Below are 20500 nucleotides of genomic sequence, written 5' to 3'. Positions count from 1 at the left end.
TTTTCACCATTGGCTTCCCTCTCCCCTTTTCTTCCCTTCTCTTTATAATAAGAAGGGAGGTCGTTGGCATCAGGACATTCCAAACCTATGACATCACATAGGTGACAATGGGATCTGTTGCTGTTGAGATGCGACCCTTCATTCTAACACATCAGTATGTACTCATTTTCCAGGATCAACAGTTAATAAATGATATGAATGCATGACGTTTCTTTCATCAAGAACCAGCATGGAGAACATGGAGAAAGCCTTTGTCTACAGAGCCACACTACATAAGTATCCTCCAGAAGGCTCCATGTTCCCAGACTTGCTGCTGCTGGGTTAAGCTGGAGTTCCCCATCCTCCCCACCCCCCCACCCCCCCGGCTCAACATCCTCAGTCCGAGGGCCCCCTCTGTCCCCAACTTCCATTGACTTCCAGTGGTTTCAGGATGTCCAGAATATTGGGAACCCTCGGCCCTGGACTCCTCCTCGCAGGCCTGTGGGTCCTTTCCATTCCAGGCTCTACTCAGTTTCCAGCCCCGACTGGATGCCCAGGAGTCAGGAATCCTCAGCTTCAGCCTCAGCCTATGTCGTTTTTTTTTTGTTTGTTTGTTTGTTTGTTTTTGTTTTTCCACTCGATCTGAGGCCCTCAGCCCAGGCTGCATTCTCCTACCCCTTTGCCACAAGCCCAGCAGCGTAGGATAAATGTAGTCTAGTGTAGTCTCCCTATTCTCCTGCCCAAGCATCTTTCTCACACCCCAGCGGAGAGGTGCAAACGTGGGACCACAGTGCAGCATCAGAGAAACCGTTTTCTAACTACACCACCCTTGCTTGCCTCAATATCCAATTTTAAGAACTTCAACTAGAGTCAAACATGGAGTCGATGATGATGTTCACAGGAGAGAATTCTTTCTTTCTTCTTTTTCTGCTGATTTAATTGTAAAAAAATACGAAGAGGATAAAAGTTACCCTTCTTACAAACACTAAATTTCACTCGGAAAGACAGTAGAGAAGTCCATAGAAACCACCAGAACAGTTCAAGGAGGTGAAGGCAACTTGCACCTTAATTATCCTTTGCATTCTGGAGCTGAGGCAGCAGCATCACTCTAATCATTTGACCAGTAAATTGCTTTAGAGACAAGGTTAGACTCACAGCCTCTCTTAGTCTAATGTTTTATACTTATTGAAATAAGTACACTTAAAATTACTGTGGCACTCGGGTCATCATTGAATTAAATTAACTTAATGATATTCTTAAACCTACTTAAAATATATCTCAACAAATATTCTCTTTTTATTGCCATTCTTTTATTTTAAATAGGTGGCAAATATAAAACATTCTCTGAACATACAGGCAGATTTTTTAAAAAAAGAAAACATATTAAAAATAGATTTGTTTCCAAGACTAGATATGTACATATATGTTATTTACTTAGTTATCATAAAGCAAGGGAAGCCACATGGACTCTTGTCAACTTGGAAATAGACAGTCACAGGTTTTATTTTATATTGATTTTTTTAAAATATATTTTTTATTCTTGAGAATTTCATACAATGTATTTTGAACATTTTCATCCCTTACTCTCTTCCTTTGCCAGTCCCAGCTCCACCCCCTACCTCCCACCCCTCCTAAAGTCATGTCCTCTTAAAAATCATTTAGTATCTTAAGTTTTTCTACAAAGGAACGGCAGCAGTATAGCCACAAAGCCTCTGAGTTCAAAGTTTTATTAAGAAGGGAAGCTTCCACTGGATGGGTTCCAGTTTGTTGAAAACCCAGTTACTAACGCTTTCACCCATGCCTCTCACTTGCAGTTACAGTAGTTACTGTCTGATTTCCACTGCAAGGAAAGGGCCTTAATTATTTTTATATTTTATATTTTATCCTTAGGGGGTACTCTGAGTGGTTCCAGAAACTTCTCTTTTCAACATGACACACTGGTCCATACTCTGAAGGAGTCAATGTGCCATTGTCAAATTATTTTGAATTATTCAAGAAAGCAACTTCCTGTTTAAAATAATAAATACTTTTTGTATTGACTTACACACTGAATGAGGGCTGTGAGTGTCCTTACATACATTTATGTTTGTGGCATTTCTGAGTGTTGGCAAAGCATCCTTCCCAGTAAGAGAGCTGTGTGCTGCCTGCCTGGCAAGGAAGAACACGGGAAGACTTACTGGTCTTTTAATTTACTTAAATTAAATAAAAATGGGCTCTGGGGTTGAAGCGATGAGGAATCTTGGATTTCATGGAGACAGTAAAAGCCCTTCTGTGATGTCACCAGGAACAAACCATAACAGAGTTGAATACATCAGCCTTAAAGGACGGCACACAAACTCAATTGAAATTTTTGAGTAAAATATCTAGTCAAGCAGTTACAAAAATTTCTGCGAGCAAAATCAAGCATACAAGGAAGCTCTTGTTCATCATCAGTTATTAATTAACAGAGTTTCCCCATCCCCATAGTGAATCACAGACTCCAAAGGTGGCATTTTCTTCTTACAATGGTGTAGCTCAGGAAGGTACATAATTTACTGACACAGCCGATTATTTTTCCCATTGATTGAAGTCTTGTTTTCCTTGAGGTCTTTCAAACATTGGAGGACTCTTCATTAGGAGTCTGTAGAAGGATGGGATTGAGGGGGGTTACAAAGCAGTCACATAAGACACAGTTATACTTAAAATAACACGAAATCATTGCACCAAATATATACCTGGATTCTACACTCTTGGAGTAGACTGAATATAATTGTAAAATATCTTTCATTTATCTCTACTTGAGGATTTCCATTTGTTTGTTTTAGAAAGGCACAGATTTTTTTCCTTTAGAAAATTTATTCTAGAAATCTTGGGTGAGAAACAAGCACACTTCTCCTGCTCCTTTCTCTAGAGATGAGAAACTCATAGGAAGGTAGAGGCAGAGCCTAGTGCTAAGGCAGTAATGAAGTAAGTTGATTTAGATACATGTATTCAAATTGAAGGTAGGCTGTCAAGTCTGTGATGCCACTCTTAGGAATAATGGTTTCTTGTGCCTGCTGAGAAGCTGAGTTTGGTGCCACAAGACGGTCTCCCAGACATCCCCAGTGAACCATGGACTGGTGGGGCACACAAGGACGCTACAGTGGCTCCTGACTCAGTTCACTCATTTTAATTCCCCACCAAGCCCAAGTTACAGCCAAGAACCCCAAAGCCACAGCTCTCTGCCTTGATCATTCTTGCCGATTGATGCCTGGTTCTTATAGAGGCCACAGAGCCATCCTGGCCTCAGGACTTCACCTTCAGCATCACTGTGGTACAATATTACATAAAGTAACCAACCATCAGACTGAGCACATGACTCCAATGGAGGAGTTAGGGGAAGGGCTGAAGGAGCTGAAGGGCCTTATCTGGCATCAATGGGAGGGGAGACCCTTGGTTCTATGAAGGCTTGATGTCCCAGTGTAGAGGAATGCTAGGGTGATGAGGTAGGAGTGCATGGATGGGTGGGGGAGCACCCTCATAGAAGCAGGGTAAGGGGGATGGGGTAGAGGGTTTGCAGAGGGGAAACCTGGAAAGGGGATAACATTTGAAATGTAAATAAATAAAATTAAAAAAATAACTAAAGCATTTTTAAACAATTTTGTGTTTTCTCACATCTCTTATGGGATGCCTTTGAACTCTGTAACTCATTTCACTTCACTCACAAACAGACTCTCAATTATTTAATCTACACAAATATGGGGAAAGAATGAAGCTGAAATTTGGTTCACTTGTTATGAATTTTAATAATAATGGGAAAATTTCAATTGATATTGAACATTCTAACTCATTGTTCTGGGCTGACTTCTCTCCCAGCACTTAGGCTGATGCTTCAGGCAGTTTCCTGAGAACTGCACTAATGGTGGGAAACAAGGCCATAATGGAGCAAATAAACTATATCTGCAGTGTGTAGCCAAACTACAGAGGTGTCATTCAGTCCTCAGATACACTGAATTGTTTTCAAACTAGTATGGAGGCCCCCAGTGTTGTTAAAGTCTACAGTCTTTCCTACAAAGGGTCTTTCCTTTCCTTTCCTTTCCTTTCCTTTCCTTTCCTTTCCTTTCCTTTCCTTTCCTTTCCTTTCCTTTCCTTTCCTTTCCTTTCCTTTCCTTTCCTTTCCTTTCCTTTCCTTTTTCCTTTCTTCTCCTCCCTCCCTCCCTTCCTCCCTTCCTCCCCTTCCTTCCTTCCTCCCCTCCCTCTCCTTCCTTCCTTCCTTCCTTCCTTCTCCCCTCCCCTCCCCTCCCCTCCCCTCCCCTCCCCTCCCCTCCCCTCTTTTCTTCCCCCCTTCCGTCTTCCTTTTTTGGCTTTTCCAGACAAGGTTTATCTGTGTAGCCCTGACTTGTGTAGCCCTGTGTAGCCTTGAACTCACTCTTAAGACCATGCTGGCCTTGAACTCACAGAGATTCCCTGCATCTGCCTTCAGAGTAGTGGGATTAAAGGTAATGTGCCACCTTCACTGGGCCTGACACTTTGTTTTTAAGATGTAAAATCTCACACTTTTCTTTTTTTCTTTGTGATAGGATCTCTCTACACACACTGGCCGTACTGCAACTCACTATGTAGACTAGCCCAGCCTTAAATTTGCAGAAATTCACCTGCCATTGCTTCACAAGTGCTGGGATTAAAGGTGTGTGGCACCACACCTGACTTATTCCCCATCTTTAAGGTTGGTAATAAATTCTCTTTAAACAGACAATGACCCTGGGGCAATATTCTTCTAGATGAACAAATGTCCCTGCCATCTTCCATGTGTGTACCAAGTTAGCACCTGCATAACGAAGTGGGAGCAGTAGTCCAGCCTTGCTACAGGGTGTAAGGAGCTCACTTAGGAATGAGGTCTAAAGTGCTGATAACACCTAACAGGCATGTGTGCACCTTGTAGCTCCCACACCATAGCCCAGGCCATCTAGCCTCCAGTCCACAATCTTCCTTCCTCCAATCAGCAGCCTCCTATGTGCTGGGAAAAGAAGGGCAACTTTTACAAGGTTTTACAGCTATGGAGTGGGGTGGAAGTTTGGAAGCTGGCTGTCTCCACAGCTGGAGCATCATATCCTAATCACTGTTGGGTCTCTTACGTGGATCCTTTGCAGGCTGGGAACTAAGAAGTAACTAGGAGAGACTCTTTAAGCCACAAGCAATTCTCACATTAAAAAATAAAACCAGGCTTATAAAAGTAGCACTGGCAAATGCAGGTACTTTTCTACCCTATAACTCCGAAAGACAGAATCTACTAATCCCTTTCTGTTCCCCCATGCAAACGTCAATACAGACACCAATACCAACCTGCTCAATAGAACTCAAAGGCACACTGTTGTCACCACCCTCAGGAGATTGGATGTCAACTGAACTTTTCTAGAAATAAAAGACAAAAAACTATCACCACTGTGTTTTAAGTTAAAGATACCCTGAAAATAAAAATGTCTCAAATGAAACATTTTTTTCTAAAATCCTTTACTTTTGGTTAAACATTGTATAGTTTAATTATATTGGGAAAGTCCCTGCTTCGTAGACACATATGAACACTGGTTTAAATTCTGTTATGTATTTGTTGTCACTAAGTAGCCCAGACTATTTTAGAGCCTTCTCTCTAGTCCAGGATGGCCTCAAACTTATAGAGATCCATCTGCCTCTGCGTCTCAAGTGTTGGGATTAAAGGCATGTACCACCATGTCCAACTCACTGATTTAAATTTATATCTGCATTTTTAAATAGTATTTCAATTCAACAAGGGTCATATTATCCTATAGACTGACTTTTCCATAGTCTCTGCTCAATAAATACTGAAAATGGAAATAAAATAAAAAATGAATGAAGTATGATTCCTGAGTCATGTTGGCCAGATCCAAATTCTTTTGTATACAAAGAGAGCCTATTCTATGAGTTTTTCCAGCTAGGAATTTCAGGGTTTGAATATCAGCTAAGAGAGAATTTCATTTTCACATGTTTTCTCAGAAAGTAACTTTTTTACAGTGAATAGACTTCAGACAAAAGACTCATCTCATACCCAGGATATCTCATACCACGGGGAGGGGGGGATGAGAGAGAGAGAGAGAGAGAGAGAGAGAGAGAGAGAGAGAGAGAGAGAGAGAGAGAGAGAGAGAATAGAAGATGCAAAGTGCGCAGCTGTCAACCTTATGTGACTTGGTGCCCAGGACATAGGACCTAGCATTACAGATCCAGTGGCAGCATCAGGAATACACACAAACACACACACACACACACACACACACACACACACACACACACACACACACACAGGTTTTGGGTCTTAAATGTCTTAGGTAGATGTTTATGTGCTTTAGAAAGCTGTGTAGTATGTATTTAACAAATTATAGAAATAACCCCTGAAAGTATAGTCTTATAGTATGTATTTTAAAATAGCTTTAATTATTAAAAACTCACACAGTGAAAAATCATGGATGAATTTTTAATAACTTATTTAAGAAACAATGGGAATAGAAATAAGAGGAGGTGTGGCTGAAAAGACTATTCAGTGGTTTGGATCAGTTAACTGCTCTTGTAAAGGACCAAGATTCAGTTTCCAGCACCCATATTGGACTGCTTACAACCAGTTCTAGGGATTTGATGATTTCTGGCCTCTGAAGGCAACTGCATAAACATGGTACACATAAACTCATACACACACACACACACACACACACAGACACACATGCAAACACATGCATAAATTCCTGAAATACATACATAACTCACGCAAACACACATATAAACTCATGCACACAGACACATAAACTAATGCAAGCACACGCACATGTGCACACGCACACAATTAAAATATAAATCTTAAAAATGAAATAAGTAAAAGTTCTAAATGTATCTTAAGCATGACATATTGTCTTAAATATTTTATACACAAATTAAAGTAGAAATCTGACTGGCTCCTCTCTAGCCATCAAAATATACTAAACCATATTAGGCAAGAACTTTGTGGAACCTTACATTGAAGGCATGGAGAATAAATTTACAGGCAAGAGTTATCTTAAATTTGGCAAATGCAAAACAGTTCAGTGAAGGATTCCATGTCTTTCTGTGTCCAGTTTAAGAGGATGGAGTTTTATAAGATTCTCTTCCTCTGTGTGTTCAGTTATATGCAGAAGAACATGCCACCCAAGCTTGTTCACACTGGTACTTGAGGTGCAACATGTAACTCTTACCTTTGTCATTCGGCTGATACAGTAAGAGATAAGAAGGATAGTTCCGATAATCCCTGCCATCACGCCCAAAATTATGAGTATCATCACTATGGAAGACAAAAAGCAAAGAAAACGCAAAATGAACTGTGTTATTTGAAAAACTAAACAGGGTGATATAATCTTACCTGTTTATAGAAAATGCATTAATATTTCATGATTTTGTGTACATTTAATCTTCAAAAATGTTGGATTTTGACAGTATCCTTGTGGGATTCTGGAACTTTCTGTTTCTGAGTCACACAGTGAGTTAACTTCTGACCAGGACCTCAGAGTTCTGATGCCAAAGTTCAATGTTTGCAGGCATTAATCACAGACAAGAGTCTGTGGGTATTCTGCACTGGTGTATCAAATGGTATCAAAGGGTATGAAATGTATCAAAGGGTATGAAATGGGTCATAGAATCACAGGTTTGGAAGAGAAGTTACACGAATAGCTTACGAATGAGTAAATTAAGTCTACAGATGCTGAGCTACACAGTCAGCAACAGTTAAAAGCACCGTTTTCTGAGCTTTTCACGTGTTACGGCACATTTCTTGTACAATCGCTGATATAATGACAAATACGTAGGCAAGCTTTGGCATATTGGGAATAAAGTGTTTTAAAATAAGTAAGTTGGAGGGACTTCCTATTTTTGTAGTATATTTATAGTGCAGATCAATGAAGTAAACAGACTGCAGGCTAGACATGCCAGTAAATCGGCACATTCATCTGGCAAATTATGTCTTTAATACAGACTATTGACTTTAAGAGCAAAAGTAGCTTTTAAAGGTGTATTGTCCCAGTGAAGCTAGAGAAAGTACCCAAGGAGCTAAAGGGAACTGCAACCCTATAGGTGGAACAACATTATGAACTAACCAGTACCCCTGAGCTCTTGACTTTAGCTGCATATGTATCAAAAGATGGCCTGGTCGGCCATCACTGGAAAGAGAGGCCCATTGGACTTGCAAACTTTATATGCCCCAGTACAGGGGAATGCCAGAGCCAAAAAGTGGGAGTGGGTGGGTAGGGGAGTGGGTGGGAGGATATGGGGGACTTTTGGGATAGCATTGGAAATGTAAATGAGGAAAATACCTAATAAAAATATTTTTAAAAAAACCAAACAAAAAACAAACAAACAAACAACAACAACAACAAAAAAAGGTGTAGCGTCCCTACCCACTTGTGTTACGTAGCCTTTTCCATGAATCAGATGTTTCTAGTGAGATTGTGGTGAAGTTCTACAATCCGTCTTTCTCCCAAATTAAATGTGAACACTGGTCAAGTAGTAGGACAGAGTTGAAAGTTGCAGGGTAATGACATAGCGCACAGTGAAGTCCTCAGCACCTTCAAAGGGCAGCAGGCATGATGCTACTCGTAGTGGAGGTTTTAAAGACGTGGCTGAAGGTGAATCAGGACTGATGATGCCAACTAATTAGCGGAAAAAGGAAGACTCCGTTTTGTTTGTTTGTTTGTTTGTTTTTTAATAAATGAAGAGACTTTTCTCAGATGTTTATAGTTGATTTTAAAAATTACAAAAATATAACTTAGGAAAAAATAGATCAAATTATCTATTCCTATATCCAAGGTTAAAAAAATTATTCCTTCAAAATCAGGAACATTTGCTTTTCTTACTAATGTTAATGACATATATCCTCTTTTAAACATGAACCTTTGTCAATTATTACATATTTGAAACTGAAACCCTACAACTTAAAAGTGTGATGGTTGACATTTCATTAACACATATCAACATACCTAGTGCAGGAAAATCGTGTTGAATTGGTGACGGCATTCCTGAAAAATCAAGTTTTCAAAGTAAGTCAGAATTAGTGGGGTATGCCTTTGCAACAAAACAAAACAAAGCAAAACAAAACAAAAACCTTTTGGTAGGACAGGGTTTTGTATTTTCTTTTTTATTGGATATTTTCTTTATTTATATTTCAAATGTTATCCCCTTTCTCAGTTTCCCCCTCCCATCCCCTGCTTTGTCTTTTCCTTTTGAGATTGAAATTTAATTACATTTCTCCCTTCCATTTCTTCTCTCTCAAATCTCCCATGAACCCCTCCCCACTGCCTTCAAATTTATGGTCTTGTTATTTAAAAAAAAACTGTTATTGCATACACATATGTATTTGTATATACATATATACATATATATTCCTAAATATAACTTGTTCAGGCCATACGACGTTGACTCTGTTTTGAGAGAACTATAGGAAATTGAGGAATGCTGGGGATGGGGGAACGGCCTTCTCCAGGGAAGAGCACGCCAGCTTGGCTGTTCAGTGCCAAAAGGATCTGTTTTTCTTGTCCATTTTTTGGTTTAGATGAGTGTTTGAACACTTGCTTCTTGGTGGTGGAACTCTTTGATGAGCCTAGCTGGAGGGAGTTCAGTGTTGGTGACAGGCTTTGGTAGTCACAGCCTTGTGTCACGTCTTAATGGCTCCCTCTGCTTTGTATTTGCAGCTGTGGATGTGATATCTCCATGCCTCTCACTGCACAGACTCTCCCCTGGAATAATTGTTTCATATAACATGGTATCACACAGCCAAGACATTGAATGCATTTTGCTACTTTCCAGGACTGAGAATTCTGGAAGGTGGTAAAATATATCCAAAACCTAAAGGTTCATCAAAGCTTCTCTCTTCATTCTTTGGTGCTGAGCCTGTTGGCCTGGGATTGAATCAGGGATGCCTTCCACTCATGTAAGTTCTTAAGCACATTGCTCAACTTCTCTGTTGCAGGTTGTGGTTTGTTTGTTTGGTTTTTTTTTTTTCAGAGAAAATAAGAATTATAACTTTTATGTCTCTGAGTTGTTGCTAGACTCTATTAACTAATGTATGAAAATGAACAGTGCCTGTCCCCGTGTCAGCTATCATTTATAGAATTTATGTCATGTAGCACTGTGTGTCCACATAGGATCTAACTGTGTCCCAGCTGACATTGTCATATTGTCTTCATGCTGAGGTTGAGAGTGTTAATCACAGCCATGAGTGAGATAATTAGTTCTACACACTTGGCCTTATTTTCCTCCCTTGACTTTTGAAAGTCATTGCTTCCATTCATCTCAGGAGACCCTTCCTAATAATGCCATCTTACTTAGGATCCTGCAGCTACACTGAGTCTTTCTCAGGCTCTACTGTAAATGTGCCTTCCCTAAACACCACCCACAAAAGACCACTAACCTCCTTACTTTGAACCAGATTTTGTGAAATTGTGTTCTTCCTTCTATAAAATTAGACAAGCGGGAGAGGTAGGAAGGGAGGGAGAGAGATCGCTCAAGCGAATGTACTACAGGCCCACCCCTTATCTCATCACCCAACTGGCTTATAGGCTATCATTTTGCAGGCAGTGGGATCTGTCTGCCACTGGGCCCGCCCTCTTGCCTACCCCTAAGTAATCTGTGGAGAAACACTGTGGGGGACTGGCTTCCTTTTAAGATCAATGGCATGGAGGCCCCATTAGTAATCATTCGAGGTCTGTAGGGGAGCAGGGTCAGCTCAGGTGAGCTCATTTGGTTTTCTCCAGACTCTTTATGGCCTTCGGGCTCACTCCTGGCTCCCTTTATTTTTCACCCCACTCCCCATTTTATGGTCACATTTATCATTTGGGTATGTTGCCAGGCTTTTTGTTTGGTTTGGTTTGGTTTTTGATTCACAGTAATTTCTCTGATCCAGAGTTATTTCTGTGCACTATTCCAAGTCAAGAGCCCCCTGCACAGCAGGAACCTGTGCACTTAGCTTGCATTTCTCAGTGTTAGTCAGTTTCCCTACAGTCATCAGGTCATCAGTCTGATCCTATCTCCATCACAACAGACTCCAGTGCAACTAATGATATATAACAAACCTCCAATGTGTGGTGAGACAGGCTGTTCTTCAAACGCAGCAGACACTTCAGTAGGGGCCGTGTGATAAGTTGAGACATGAATAGCTGTGCAAAACAGAAGTTGAGAGATAATAAACATGGAGTAACTGGGTGCATCAGAAAGAACTCAGCAGAAGCCAACTTCACCCAACACCTATTGCCCCCAGCTTCAGACATCCAGACAGCAGAGACACAGAGTCAGACGGCATGATTGTATTTCACCAGACTTAGACTGCATGGAGGTTTAGGTATAGAATCAATAGTATCACAGATGCTCTAGAATTCAAGACACCATTACAAGTTGTGGACGCTACAGGTGCCCACATAGTTCCTTCATAGTTCAGGAGAGGAAAGGGATAGAGCAGTGGAGGGATAGGCTACAGGGATAGGCAGGCTCCACACAGTGTGGACTTTATCCTACATTACAGGCTCAGTGGATGAAAAACCACTATCAACAGCATGCAGGGAGAGGGTGGATACAGAGCTTTGAGAGGGAACCCATCCTTGTAGCTGAGAATGTTCTGGATAAGCAGCCCTCTTACCAACAAGCCAGCCCTCCTTACAGAGTCCTTATCACTGACGAACATTGCCTTTAGTGAAGAACTGTCAATTTAGATTGTTCTTGTGCAAAAGCAGGCAGACAGGGTGTAAGGAGAGGATTTGGCTGTGCTCCAGTCAGGACAGATGGACAGAAAAGGCCGAGCTCACAGAACATTCACATACTGTCAAATGTTCTTTTATTGTTGTCTTTTTTTATTTTATTGTTGTCTTAAGCACTTAAAAAAAATAAAGGCCACTCTTAAGTTGCAGGTTGTTCAAAGCCCACAGGCTATGTATAGCTCCTTGTACCCCATATTTCTCTAATGAGCCTCTTTGGCCATGTTATCAGGGTTCTTAGATCGTTTGAGACAATTCCATTACGCAATCAAGATATGGCATGCCTACACTAGTGAGCCATGAACTTCCCATTATGTTTTGAGATGGCTCTGCCTAGCTGTCTCGTCTATGAATACTTCACCGTCACAGAACTGAGGGCATCTATAGCTCATGAGACACTGGAAGTTTACTCAAGGCACGTATAAGCCACTGGCCATTTGGTTCATGTACAACTTTATCTGTCTCCTATATGATCAATTAAGACATAAAGATGCCCAGTGTAACAATGAATAGGTTAAATGGCTTTTCATATGTAAGAGGGGGTAAGAGCAAATAAATGTGAATATACTTCATACTTCTAACATATTGTACATTTACTTTATTTATGTACACTGTGTGGATTCTGGGGATCAATTTTAGGGTGTTAAGCTTGGTAGCAAGCACCTGTACTTGAAAAGGATTAGGAGAGTCTGCATAAAGGGCACATTGAAAATGATGCTTATGTAAATATGGGGCATTATAGCTTCTGAACCCTGAGCATGGACTGGGAACAGCAGGGGAAACCTGACAGAAATACGGTAGGACATTTTAACAGGTTTCTTCAATTGTGACAGGTCCAGAAAAATATGCAGTCCATCTGACTTGCAATCACAAATGAATACATTTACTTCTAATTCTCCCATAAATAAATGAGCATCTGCTTTGTCGTTATGCCTGCTCCCATTTCCTTGCAAAGTAGGAACACTCTTTCATTGCCTGACAGAAGGATTTTGAATTTCTGCTCAGGAAGGAAGACAAAGAGTGAACTTGTACAATATATTTTTTTCTAGTAAACTACAAACCTCAGCATCACCATCCATTGTCCAGGTGACCCCAAATAGATTGCTGTATTTGTCTTGTTTTGTATTTTTAATTTAACTTCTTTCATATTGAATAGTGAGTATAATCACAATGTGACTGGCCGCATCAAAGAGTTGCTCTTAGATTAAAAAATGTAATCCGAGTTACAAAGGAGTAAAATGTTAACGGGGTTGTCTTATGGGTTTAGAGACAGCTTAATAGCTGTACTCACAAGGAAGACAATCAACCTTCACTAATGGCTTCAGTTAGCGGGAAAAAAAGAAGCAGAACACATTCACATCGTAAGAGGAAGGAGGACCCAAGCCTGGAATACGGTTGAGTGTGAGAAAGAAAACCATCACAGCATATTCATCGAGCTCCTTGGCTGGGGTGTAATTACCTAAATGCAAATAACTCCACACCAGGCCACTTTGACCAATTGTCTCTGTATCTTTCACCGCTGTTTAGTGAGAATATGAATAGTGTATACATTGTATCAATGCTGACCACATTAAATGAGCACGTTCAGTGTTTTAACAGAATAGGAAAACTGATCCTGAAATACCCATGGAATTAAGAGGTCCAAACAGCTAAAACAGCACTCAAGAACACAGTCTGGAGATTCAAACTTCCTAAGTTCAAAACTCACGACAAAAACAAACAAACAAACAAACAAACAAACAAAAAGAAAAATTGCAGTGTTTACATAGAGTTTGCCCTAGTGGACAGACACAAAGATCAGTGGCACAGGGTTTACATCCAGAAGGGAAAGTCATATTTTCAATCACCTGGACAGGCACACTGCAAAGTACATTTTCTTCATATCAGAAAGAAAATTAGTAGTTACTATGGTGCTGCGGGCATGGGAGTGGGAAGTGACTGAAAATGAGCCTGACTGCTTTTTGGAATAATGAAATGTTCTGAAGCCAGACCATGGTGATAAATACACATCACTATGTGTGGAGCAAACACCTAAGAAGGAATCATGGTGAACGTTATCTCAGGCACATCTCATGCTGATAAAAAAAAATTAAGTGACTGCTTTTTGGGGGAGGTGGTGGTAGGACATTGGTTAATTGTGAGGATACTGTATTGAAACTGTCCAGATTTGCACTGCATTGTGTCTGCTCACTGGCTTCAGATAAATTTTCAAAACATTTCAAATTCCCAGTTTGATTTTCATCTGCAAATGGAATACTGACTGCACAGAACTGGTAGAAAAATTGATTGGGGCTTGGGTCAGGATTCAGTAAAAACTCCTTACAAAGTCTCATTTTCTTTGAACAAATACACAGTGTTTAAATATACATGGCAACCCTATCCAACAAAAACCAATAGAAGGCAATTCTCTTTGGAGATAGTTTCTGTGAAGTAGGACACCTGCCTTTGTAGCCTTGGATGGAGAGGGCCAACGGATTGGTAATAGCACTGAGCATGTATGCTTGCTACCTGCATGGGAACTGCTTGGAAATGTTGACAAAGTGATGCTAAGGCTAGTGCTGCTCAACGAAGATTTCTCTTTTCACCTTTACTGGAAGAAAGACAGCAAACCCCCTTTTACTTATATCCACACACATTACCAGGCACTAAATTATTCTTCCCTGAATTGAGTGGGCTGGTTTCCTGAATTCTGTCAAGTTCATTGTTTAAATTGCCCAGTGTCTTTGTTCTATACACCTTAGAGGAAGTTCAGGCCAGCTGCTGAACTTGAGCCTGATCTAAAACATCTCAGGACATGTCTGAGTAGGAGATAAGGGCTAGATCTCCTCTCACAGACCTTTGCTGAGGTGCCCATGGGGCAAGGAAACGGGGGGGGGGGGGGAAGCTAGGTAATACTTGGGGCGAGGGACATTCACGGCTACGAATTAGGCATTGGCCCAAACACCACCTCATTATGTTATGGTTCAAGCAGAGGGGTGGCCTGAGGTTTTATTACAGCCATTTTTGATACTTTTAGTTAACAGAAGGTGTGAGGATGAATATCTACCTCACAGTAGAGACAAACTCACTGAAACACTAAAAGGAGAGAGTGCCACCAAGCCCTGCCTGACATGACCACTGTGACTCCTTGCTCTGTCCTCTGCTGCTTCACCAGGAACCTCTAAGCTGATTCTAACGACCACAGCACAGTGAGCATCGTCATGTGTCTTCTCCACTGTAATGCAAGCTCTGCTCGGGATAGGCTTCCTAAGACACAGCGGTTGTGTTCGTTCATTTTGATTTTCTAAATCTTTTAAATGTTTCTTCAGTGTACAATGTGACTGATTCTCTTTGCAGAAAAATTTCTGCTTAGGAAAAATCCTCAGGGACAAGAGATTCAGGAACCTACCCCCAGAGACAACCATTGGAGTGTCTGTTTGATTTGTTTTTTTTAATGTCAGTTCATTAACCCCAGAAGACATTGCATATACATCTTACTAGGGATTCAGATAAAATACTAATGGCTACAAACCTATTATGCAAAAATGCAGAACCTACCTGGTGTTGACATTGTTGCTGAATGCTGATTTGGGTTACCTACAGTTGAAGCCACCACAGGAGTGGTTATTTGAAGAAGAGAATCTGTACAGAAAAGAGAGAAGTTAGATAAAATGCTTCCCACAGCCCACAGGGGACTGCCATCTCACCTCCAGTTACGATGGTTACTTTTTAAAAACACATTTATTGATTTTTATTTTATGGGGATGAGTGTTTGCTTCTGTGTGTGTGTGTGTACCCCTTTATGTACCTGGTGCCTGTGGGAGGCAGCAGTGGCAGGAGATCCTCTAGAGCTAGAGTTACAGACAGCTGTGAGCTGCTATGTGGGTTCTGGAAACGCTAGTTTTCAAGAGCAACAAGTGCTCCTCACTATGGAAATGTGTAATATGCACCTATGTTTTATAGCTCCTACCTGATCCTGACAATGATGGTGAATGCTCTTCTTGGTAATGTTGACTTGAAGGTATATGGAAGGTGGTTGTAAGAGAATGACCTGTAAAGAAAAATCAGGAAAGTTATTCTAAATATGCTTCCCACAGCCTGCAGAGTGGCATAAGATTAGTCAACTATTTGTCTGGCAGAAGGTCACAATGCTGGTGGAGTCCCAAAGAGGCATCAGACACCTTAAGACTGGAGCTGCAATGGTTGTAAGCTGCTCTGGAGGATCTGGGAACAGAACTCAGGGCCTCAGCAAGAGAACAAGGACTCTGAGTTATAAAGCTATCTCGCTAACTTTTTGCTTTGACACAGGTCATGCTATGTAGACCAGACACACAGAGATCCTCCTGCCTCTGCCTCTGAGTGCTGGGATCACAGCATGCTCCCCAGCTGCAACAGGTATTCTTTAAAAAAAGAAAAAAAGTTCTGAGGATGTGGAATAAAAGTAAACTTTATAAAGAAGTCACTGTCGCAACATTGTGGAGACCCCAAACATATTACACAGTCAGTCATTCTATCCGTGGCTATATATTGAAAGGGTGTGAAATGAGCACCCAAAGATACCTGATATCCACATGTTCTGCTGATCACAGCTCTAGTCGGGTGGACTGAAATACAAAGGCAGCCAGGGACCTCACATGATACAGAGACATCATGGTGTACTACTATGGCTAGTCATGGCTACCATAGCGAGCACCTATTTTAATGGTACTTAGCTCAGCCCTTATGCGGTTATTACGAGATCAGTATCAGCATTGCCTGCATTTTATAGATGAGGCCAAGATAGGGCCAATGATTTGCCTCAGGTATACCAGACTTAGATTTGAATTCACTTCTGTTTCTTGTGCCCGTGTTCCTTTTTTTTTTTTTTAGCAATCTCTTTTTTTCTTCTTCTTTTTTTAATTAGGTATTTTCCTCGTTTACATTTTCAATGCTATCCCAAAGGTCCCCCATACCCACCCCCCCAATCCCCTACCCACCCACTCCCCCTTTTTGGCCCTGGCGTTCCCCTGTACTGGGGCATATAAAGTTTGCAAGTCCAATGGGCCTCTCTTTGCAGTGATGGCCGACTAGGCCATCTTTTGATACATATGCAGCTAAAGACAAGAGCTCCCGGGTACTGGTTAGTTCATATTGTTGTTCCACCTATAGGGTTGCAGTTCCCTTTAGCTCCTTGGGTAATTTCTCTAGCTCCTCCACTGGGGGCCGTGTGACCCATCCAATAGCTGACTGTGATCATCCACTTCTGTGTTTACTAGGCCCCACATTGTGCCCGTGTTCCTAACGCTTGCCTCATACCCTCTGCCAGGGAGACTGAATCTCACCCAGTGTCCTACAGAGAGCTCAGCACTTCTCTGCTGTCCACCCTGACTCAGGCCGTAGCTGTGCCATGGATGAAATATGCTCCCCCCCCCCTCGCCTGGGCTATGTGTTTCTAACACAGAGTCACTCACTGTGTTTGAGAGAACATGGCTTAAAATATCCTCAGGAGGCCAAAAGTAAGGCTACTTTAAAATATTTTATTTTATATTATATTATATTTATTTTATTTTATATTATATTTATTTTATTATATCAATTTATCTTAATAATTTTTAAAATTTAAATTTCGATTAAAATTTTAAAAATATTAAATTAAAATTTTAATTATTTTAATAAATTAAATTATTTTAATAAATTAAATTAAATTATATTAATTTATTTTAAAAACATATTACTTTGGATTCAGCCCAGCCATAGAGCAATTAGAAAGGTTTTTGTGGTTATTGTTGTTTTTGTTGTTGTTTTCTTAGTAACAGTAGTAACAGTTCCACAAAGAGAAACCCCTCAGTTTCATGCTGACAGCTTGTCTCCTCTCAGCAGGAGAAACTGGTTATACTAGTTTTGAAAAAGAAAGGGCATAAGTCTACCCTAACCTTCACCAGTTAACCTTAGCTTAGAAATAAGTCTCTTCATAGCCCCAAGCGAAGTAACATGGTTATTTATGTAACGATATTACTTACACTTGATACAAGTTTACTGCTATCTAGGGTTAGAATCAAAGGCATTTCTTAGACTGGGGAACTGCTATTCAGGCACAAATGGTTGTGGGCTGCAGTGTGCCACTCCTGTCCCTAGCTGAATCCTATTTAAACACACCCTCCAGACTGAAACTGAATGTACTACTCAGTCATTGGTTCAGTTAAGTAAGAAAACCAGCATTGGGGCAATTCATAGTTTAAATAAGTCATCGAGAATAAAATATCATCAAGCTGAAAATATTCACTCACCTGATGTTGTCACAGCAGCTGTGCTCTCGGTCATACTGGGAGTGTCTGTCAGCCTTAGGAAGGCCTTGCCTACCTCCTGGTATCTCTCAGGCCCACCTTCCCGGGGCCTCTATCCGTTGACACACATTGGCTAGCATTTAAATGATGCAACATTATTTAGTGTCTGTTAATAAAGATAACTAGAGGTCTGCATAACTGCGAGGACCAGAGTGGAATTAAAATCTTTGTTCCAAAGAATTGCCTGCTGTGTTAAATTTACTTCATGTAAACGAAGTGAGCACCACAAGGCAGCACCAAGGACCACTCAACTGGACATAGAGACTGCAGAGGTCAGGGCAGGCGCTGGACTTGGAGAGTAGGAGTGTTTCTAATGCGGGGGTCCCTATGATCCCTTAAGAAAGTGGCTTCTTGTGTACGAACTGCATGCATTGAAAACTTTACACAATGTTTGCGAACTCTGAGGTTTGAAAGGCTGTCAAGCTCGTGACAGCTCAAAGAGTAATGAAAGAAACGTGAGTCGGGAGAAATCTTCCAGGAAAGTGGAATTCGAACTGAACTGCAGTGTCCGTGTGGCTATAAAAGCAGTTACGTGCTTTACAATGCTTTAAAATGCTCTGTTGCTCAGTGACCGTGAGGCAATCCCCAAATAACAAAAGTAAACGCTAGAAAACAAGACCAGGCAAACCCCAGTCACCCTGAAAGCATAAAGGGAGTGTGTGTAGCGCTGAGCAGAAGCAGGAAGCCCGACCACAGCGGAGACAAACTCCAGGCAGATACCGGCTTGGGCTCAGGACATAGGAGAAGAGTAGCTTTGATTCGAAAGTCTTTGGAAATCAGCCCTTATTAAGCTGCGGAGCGGGAGCTGACCACCAGCTAATAGAGAATTGCGGTTCTTTCTGGTGTCCTTGATGCGTCCTCCCCTCCCCCCCCGCCCCCGAATTTAAAGAAATGCAAAAGCTGGTGGCTTCTCAGGTTGAAAATTCGAGTGTGTGGAAATGGAGACACGTGGCGACCTCTAGTGGCTGTTCTGCATAATAGAAACGAAATGTGGAAACAAAACAAAACAAGAAAACACAACTGGAGAAAACATCAAGTCTTTCCCTTCCTCTTCGTTGTCCAGGAGTATCATCAGGTCGTATCTATGACTTACATCCCACAAATGTGTCAGGCAAGCACAACTGTGTTTTGAGAATTTTGAGCCAGCGTCTGAAGATTAAACAATTGTGTTTGAGACATGCAATCTGACAGAGATCTCATCAGGTTGGTTCTGTATGTGCTTGGCTACTTTTCTCTAAGTAGTATTGGGCCAGTCACTGCAGCGCCATGCAGAAACACAAGCTACGATGTTGGAGAGGAGGAAAATAGTTTGGATCCTTGAGCTCTGTCCGACGTCTATCGTCCTTGTTTTAGCCGTTCATTTCTGCCTACGAGTATCTGCCAGCTACCTCTGCTTCAGATGATTGCTACAGGTGATTCCTGCCGATCTCAACAGGAGGGCGAGACTTTTATGGTTTTTTTTTTCCCACGGGAGTTCGCACCTTGTCTCTGTGTTCCTATAGAATGTTCAAACTACTTCCTGTTTTATTTTCTTCATCCAAATGCTTTTTTAAACTTAAGGAAACGCAAGATTATACACATATGACACTCAAAATGACCCACTTGGGGAGGAAGGGGGCAGACGCAAGAGCCAAGGAGTGGACAAGTTTGCAACATAGCCCATGCTTATTCCCATAGGAAGCTGTGAGATTTCTTTAAGGATGAATTTATTCATCATTGATCAAAAGGAGGTATACTTCAATTAAAAAACAGGGTATTAAATGGAAAAAAAACAAGATTATTCTTTGTTTTGTTTTGTGTGTGTGGTTTTGACAGGATAGTAAATGGAGACAAAAAAACAGATTAGTCTTTGCTTCTTTGTGGTTCTGACAGGCTTCAACTCAGGGATGAAAATGGAGGATGGATTGGGAAGAACGGAGGGAGGGGTCAGGATCCACAGCCAGCCTACCTGCTTTCTTGGCTTGAGTGGTCTGTGGGTTCCCAGGAAATGCCTGCTGGGGCTAGGGCATCAGATAATGCCATGAGTCCAGGGAGAGAGTTCTGGATGGAAAGATTTGTGTGATCCAATGAGGGCCATGGCAGGTGGTCTCTGCAGCATTAGAGATGAGACTGGGGATTAGATTTAGGACAGAGGTTGGCTAGATGAATGTCTGCAGTGAGTCTACTTGCTTCTCTGGTTATAGTTGTATATTGGAGTTTGGTGTTGGGATAAGATAGCCAGAGGAGATCTTTGAAATTCATTAGAGGAGGCAGAGATGAAAGAGGGACCTCTGCTGGTGGTCTCCTGTAGAAGTTAGAAGGAGAATGTCCAGTTGGAGTTGAGAGTGGAGGAAGAGGGAAAGGTCTACCTCCTTCTTTCTCCAGAGTCCCAACATTATATTTTAAGAAAGGTTTTCTGATAACATCCCAGAGAAGAATTTATTCAGTTTCTGGATTTAAATGCTTTTCGTTTTTCTTTAGTTTTTGAAGGATACTCTAACTTTGTAC

General features: G+C 41.2%; 1 protein-coding gene across 1 annotated transcript, besides 7 other annotated features; it reads right to left on the bottom strand.

The window, feature by feature from the left end:
* Positions 1–1258: 1258 nt before the first annotated feature.
* On the bottom strand, positions 1259–17999 carry Gypa (glycophorin A). The gene is made up of 8 exons (NM_010369.3): positions 17957–17999; positions 15661–15741; positions 15249–15332; positions 11037–11120; positions 8946–8984; positions 7173–7258; positions 5281–5349; positions 1259–2599 (listed from the first exon to the last, which is right to left on the bottom strand). The coding sequence occupies exons 1-8, from the start codon at positions 17988–17990 to the stop codon at positions 2570–2572; spliced, it is 507 nt and encodes a 168-aa protein (NP_034499.3). The 5' UTR covers positions 17991–17999; the 3' UTR covers positions 1259–2569.
* Positions 17988–19338: a biological region, named in NCBI's record as "glycophorin locus control region-like region". NCBI's record gives its function as "regulatory_interactions: Gypa".
* Positions 18095–18277: a transcriptional cis regulatory region, noted in NCBI's record as "-271 to -91 region". NCBI's record gives its function as "required for induced expression of promoter" and the evidence as "EXISTENCE:reporter gene assay evidence [ECO:0000049][PMID:8690723]".
* Positions 18121–18138: a protein binding site, noted in NCBI's record as "TG oligonucleotide sequence including M6, M7 sites". NCBI's record gives its function as "contributes to promoter activity" and the evidence as "EXISTENCE:protein binding evidence [ECO:0000024][PMID:8690723]".
* Positions 18945–18983: a protein binding site, noted in NCBI's record as "DNase I footprint region V; includes binding sites for YY1 and an E-box binding protein". NCBI's record gives its function as "promotes gene expression" and the evidence as "EXISTENCE:protein binding evidence [ECO:0000024][PMID:8662744, PMID:9747880]".
* Positions 18951–19338: a locus control region. NCBI's record gives its function as "promotes gene expression and required for copy number dependant activity when present in the context of the native promoter" and the evidence as "EXISTENCE:reporter gene assay evidence [ECO:0000049][PMID:8690723, PMID:8662744]".
* Positions 19046–19069: a protein binding site, noted in NCBI's record as "DNase I footprint region III; includes LP sequence". NCBI's record gives the evidence for it as "EXISTENCE:protein binding evidence [ECO:0000024][PMID:8662744]".
* Positions 19072–19130: a protein binding site, noted in NCBI's record as "DNase I footprint region II; includes LG sequence". NCBI's record gives the evidence for it as "EXISTENCE:protein binding evidence [ECO:0000024][PMID:8662744]".

The sequence above is a fragment of the Mus musculus genome, chromosome 8, assembly GCF_000001635.26.
Source record: "Mus musculus strain C57BL/6J chromosome 8, GRCm38.p6 C57BL/6J".
Classification (NCBI taxonomy): domain Eukaryota; kingdom Metazoa; phylum Chordata; class Mammalia; order Rodentia; family Muridae; genus Mus; species Mus musculus.
The sequence above is the reverse complement of the archived record's forward strand: the minus strand, read 5'-3'. Positions and strand labels throughout refer to the sequence as shown.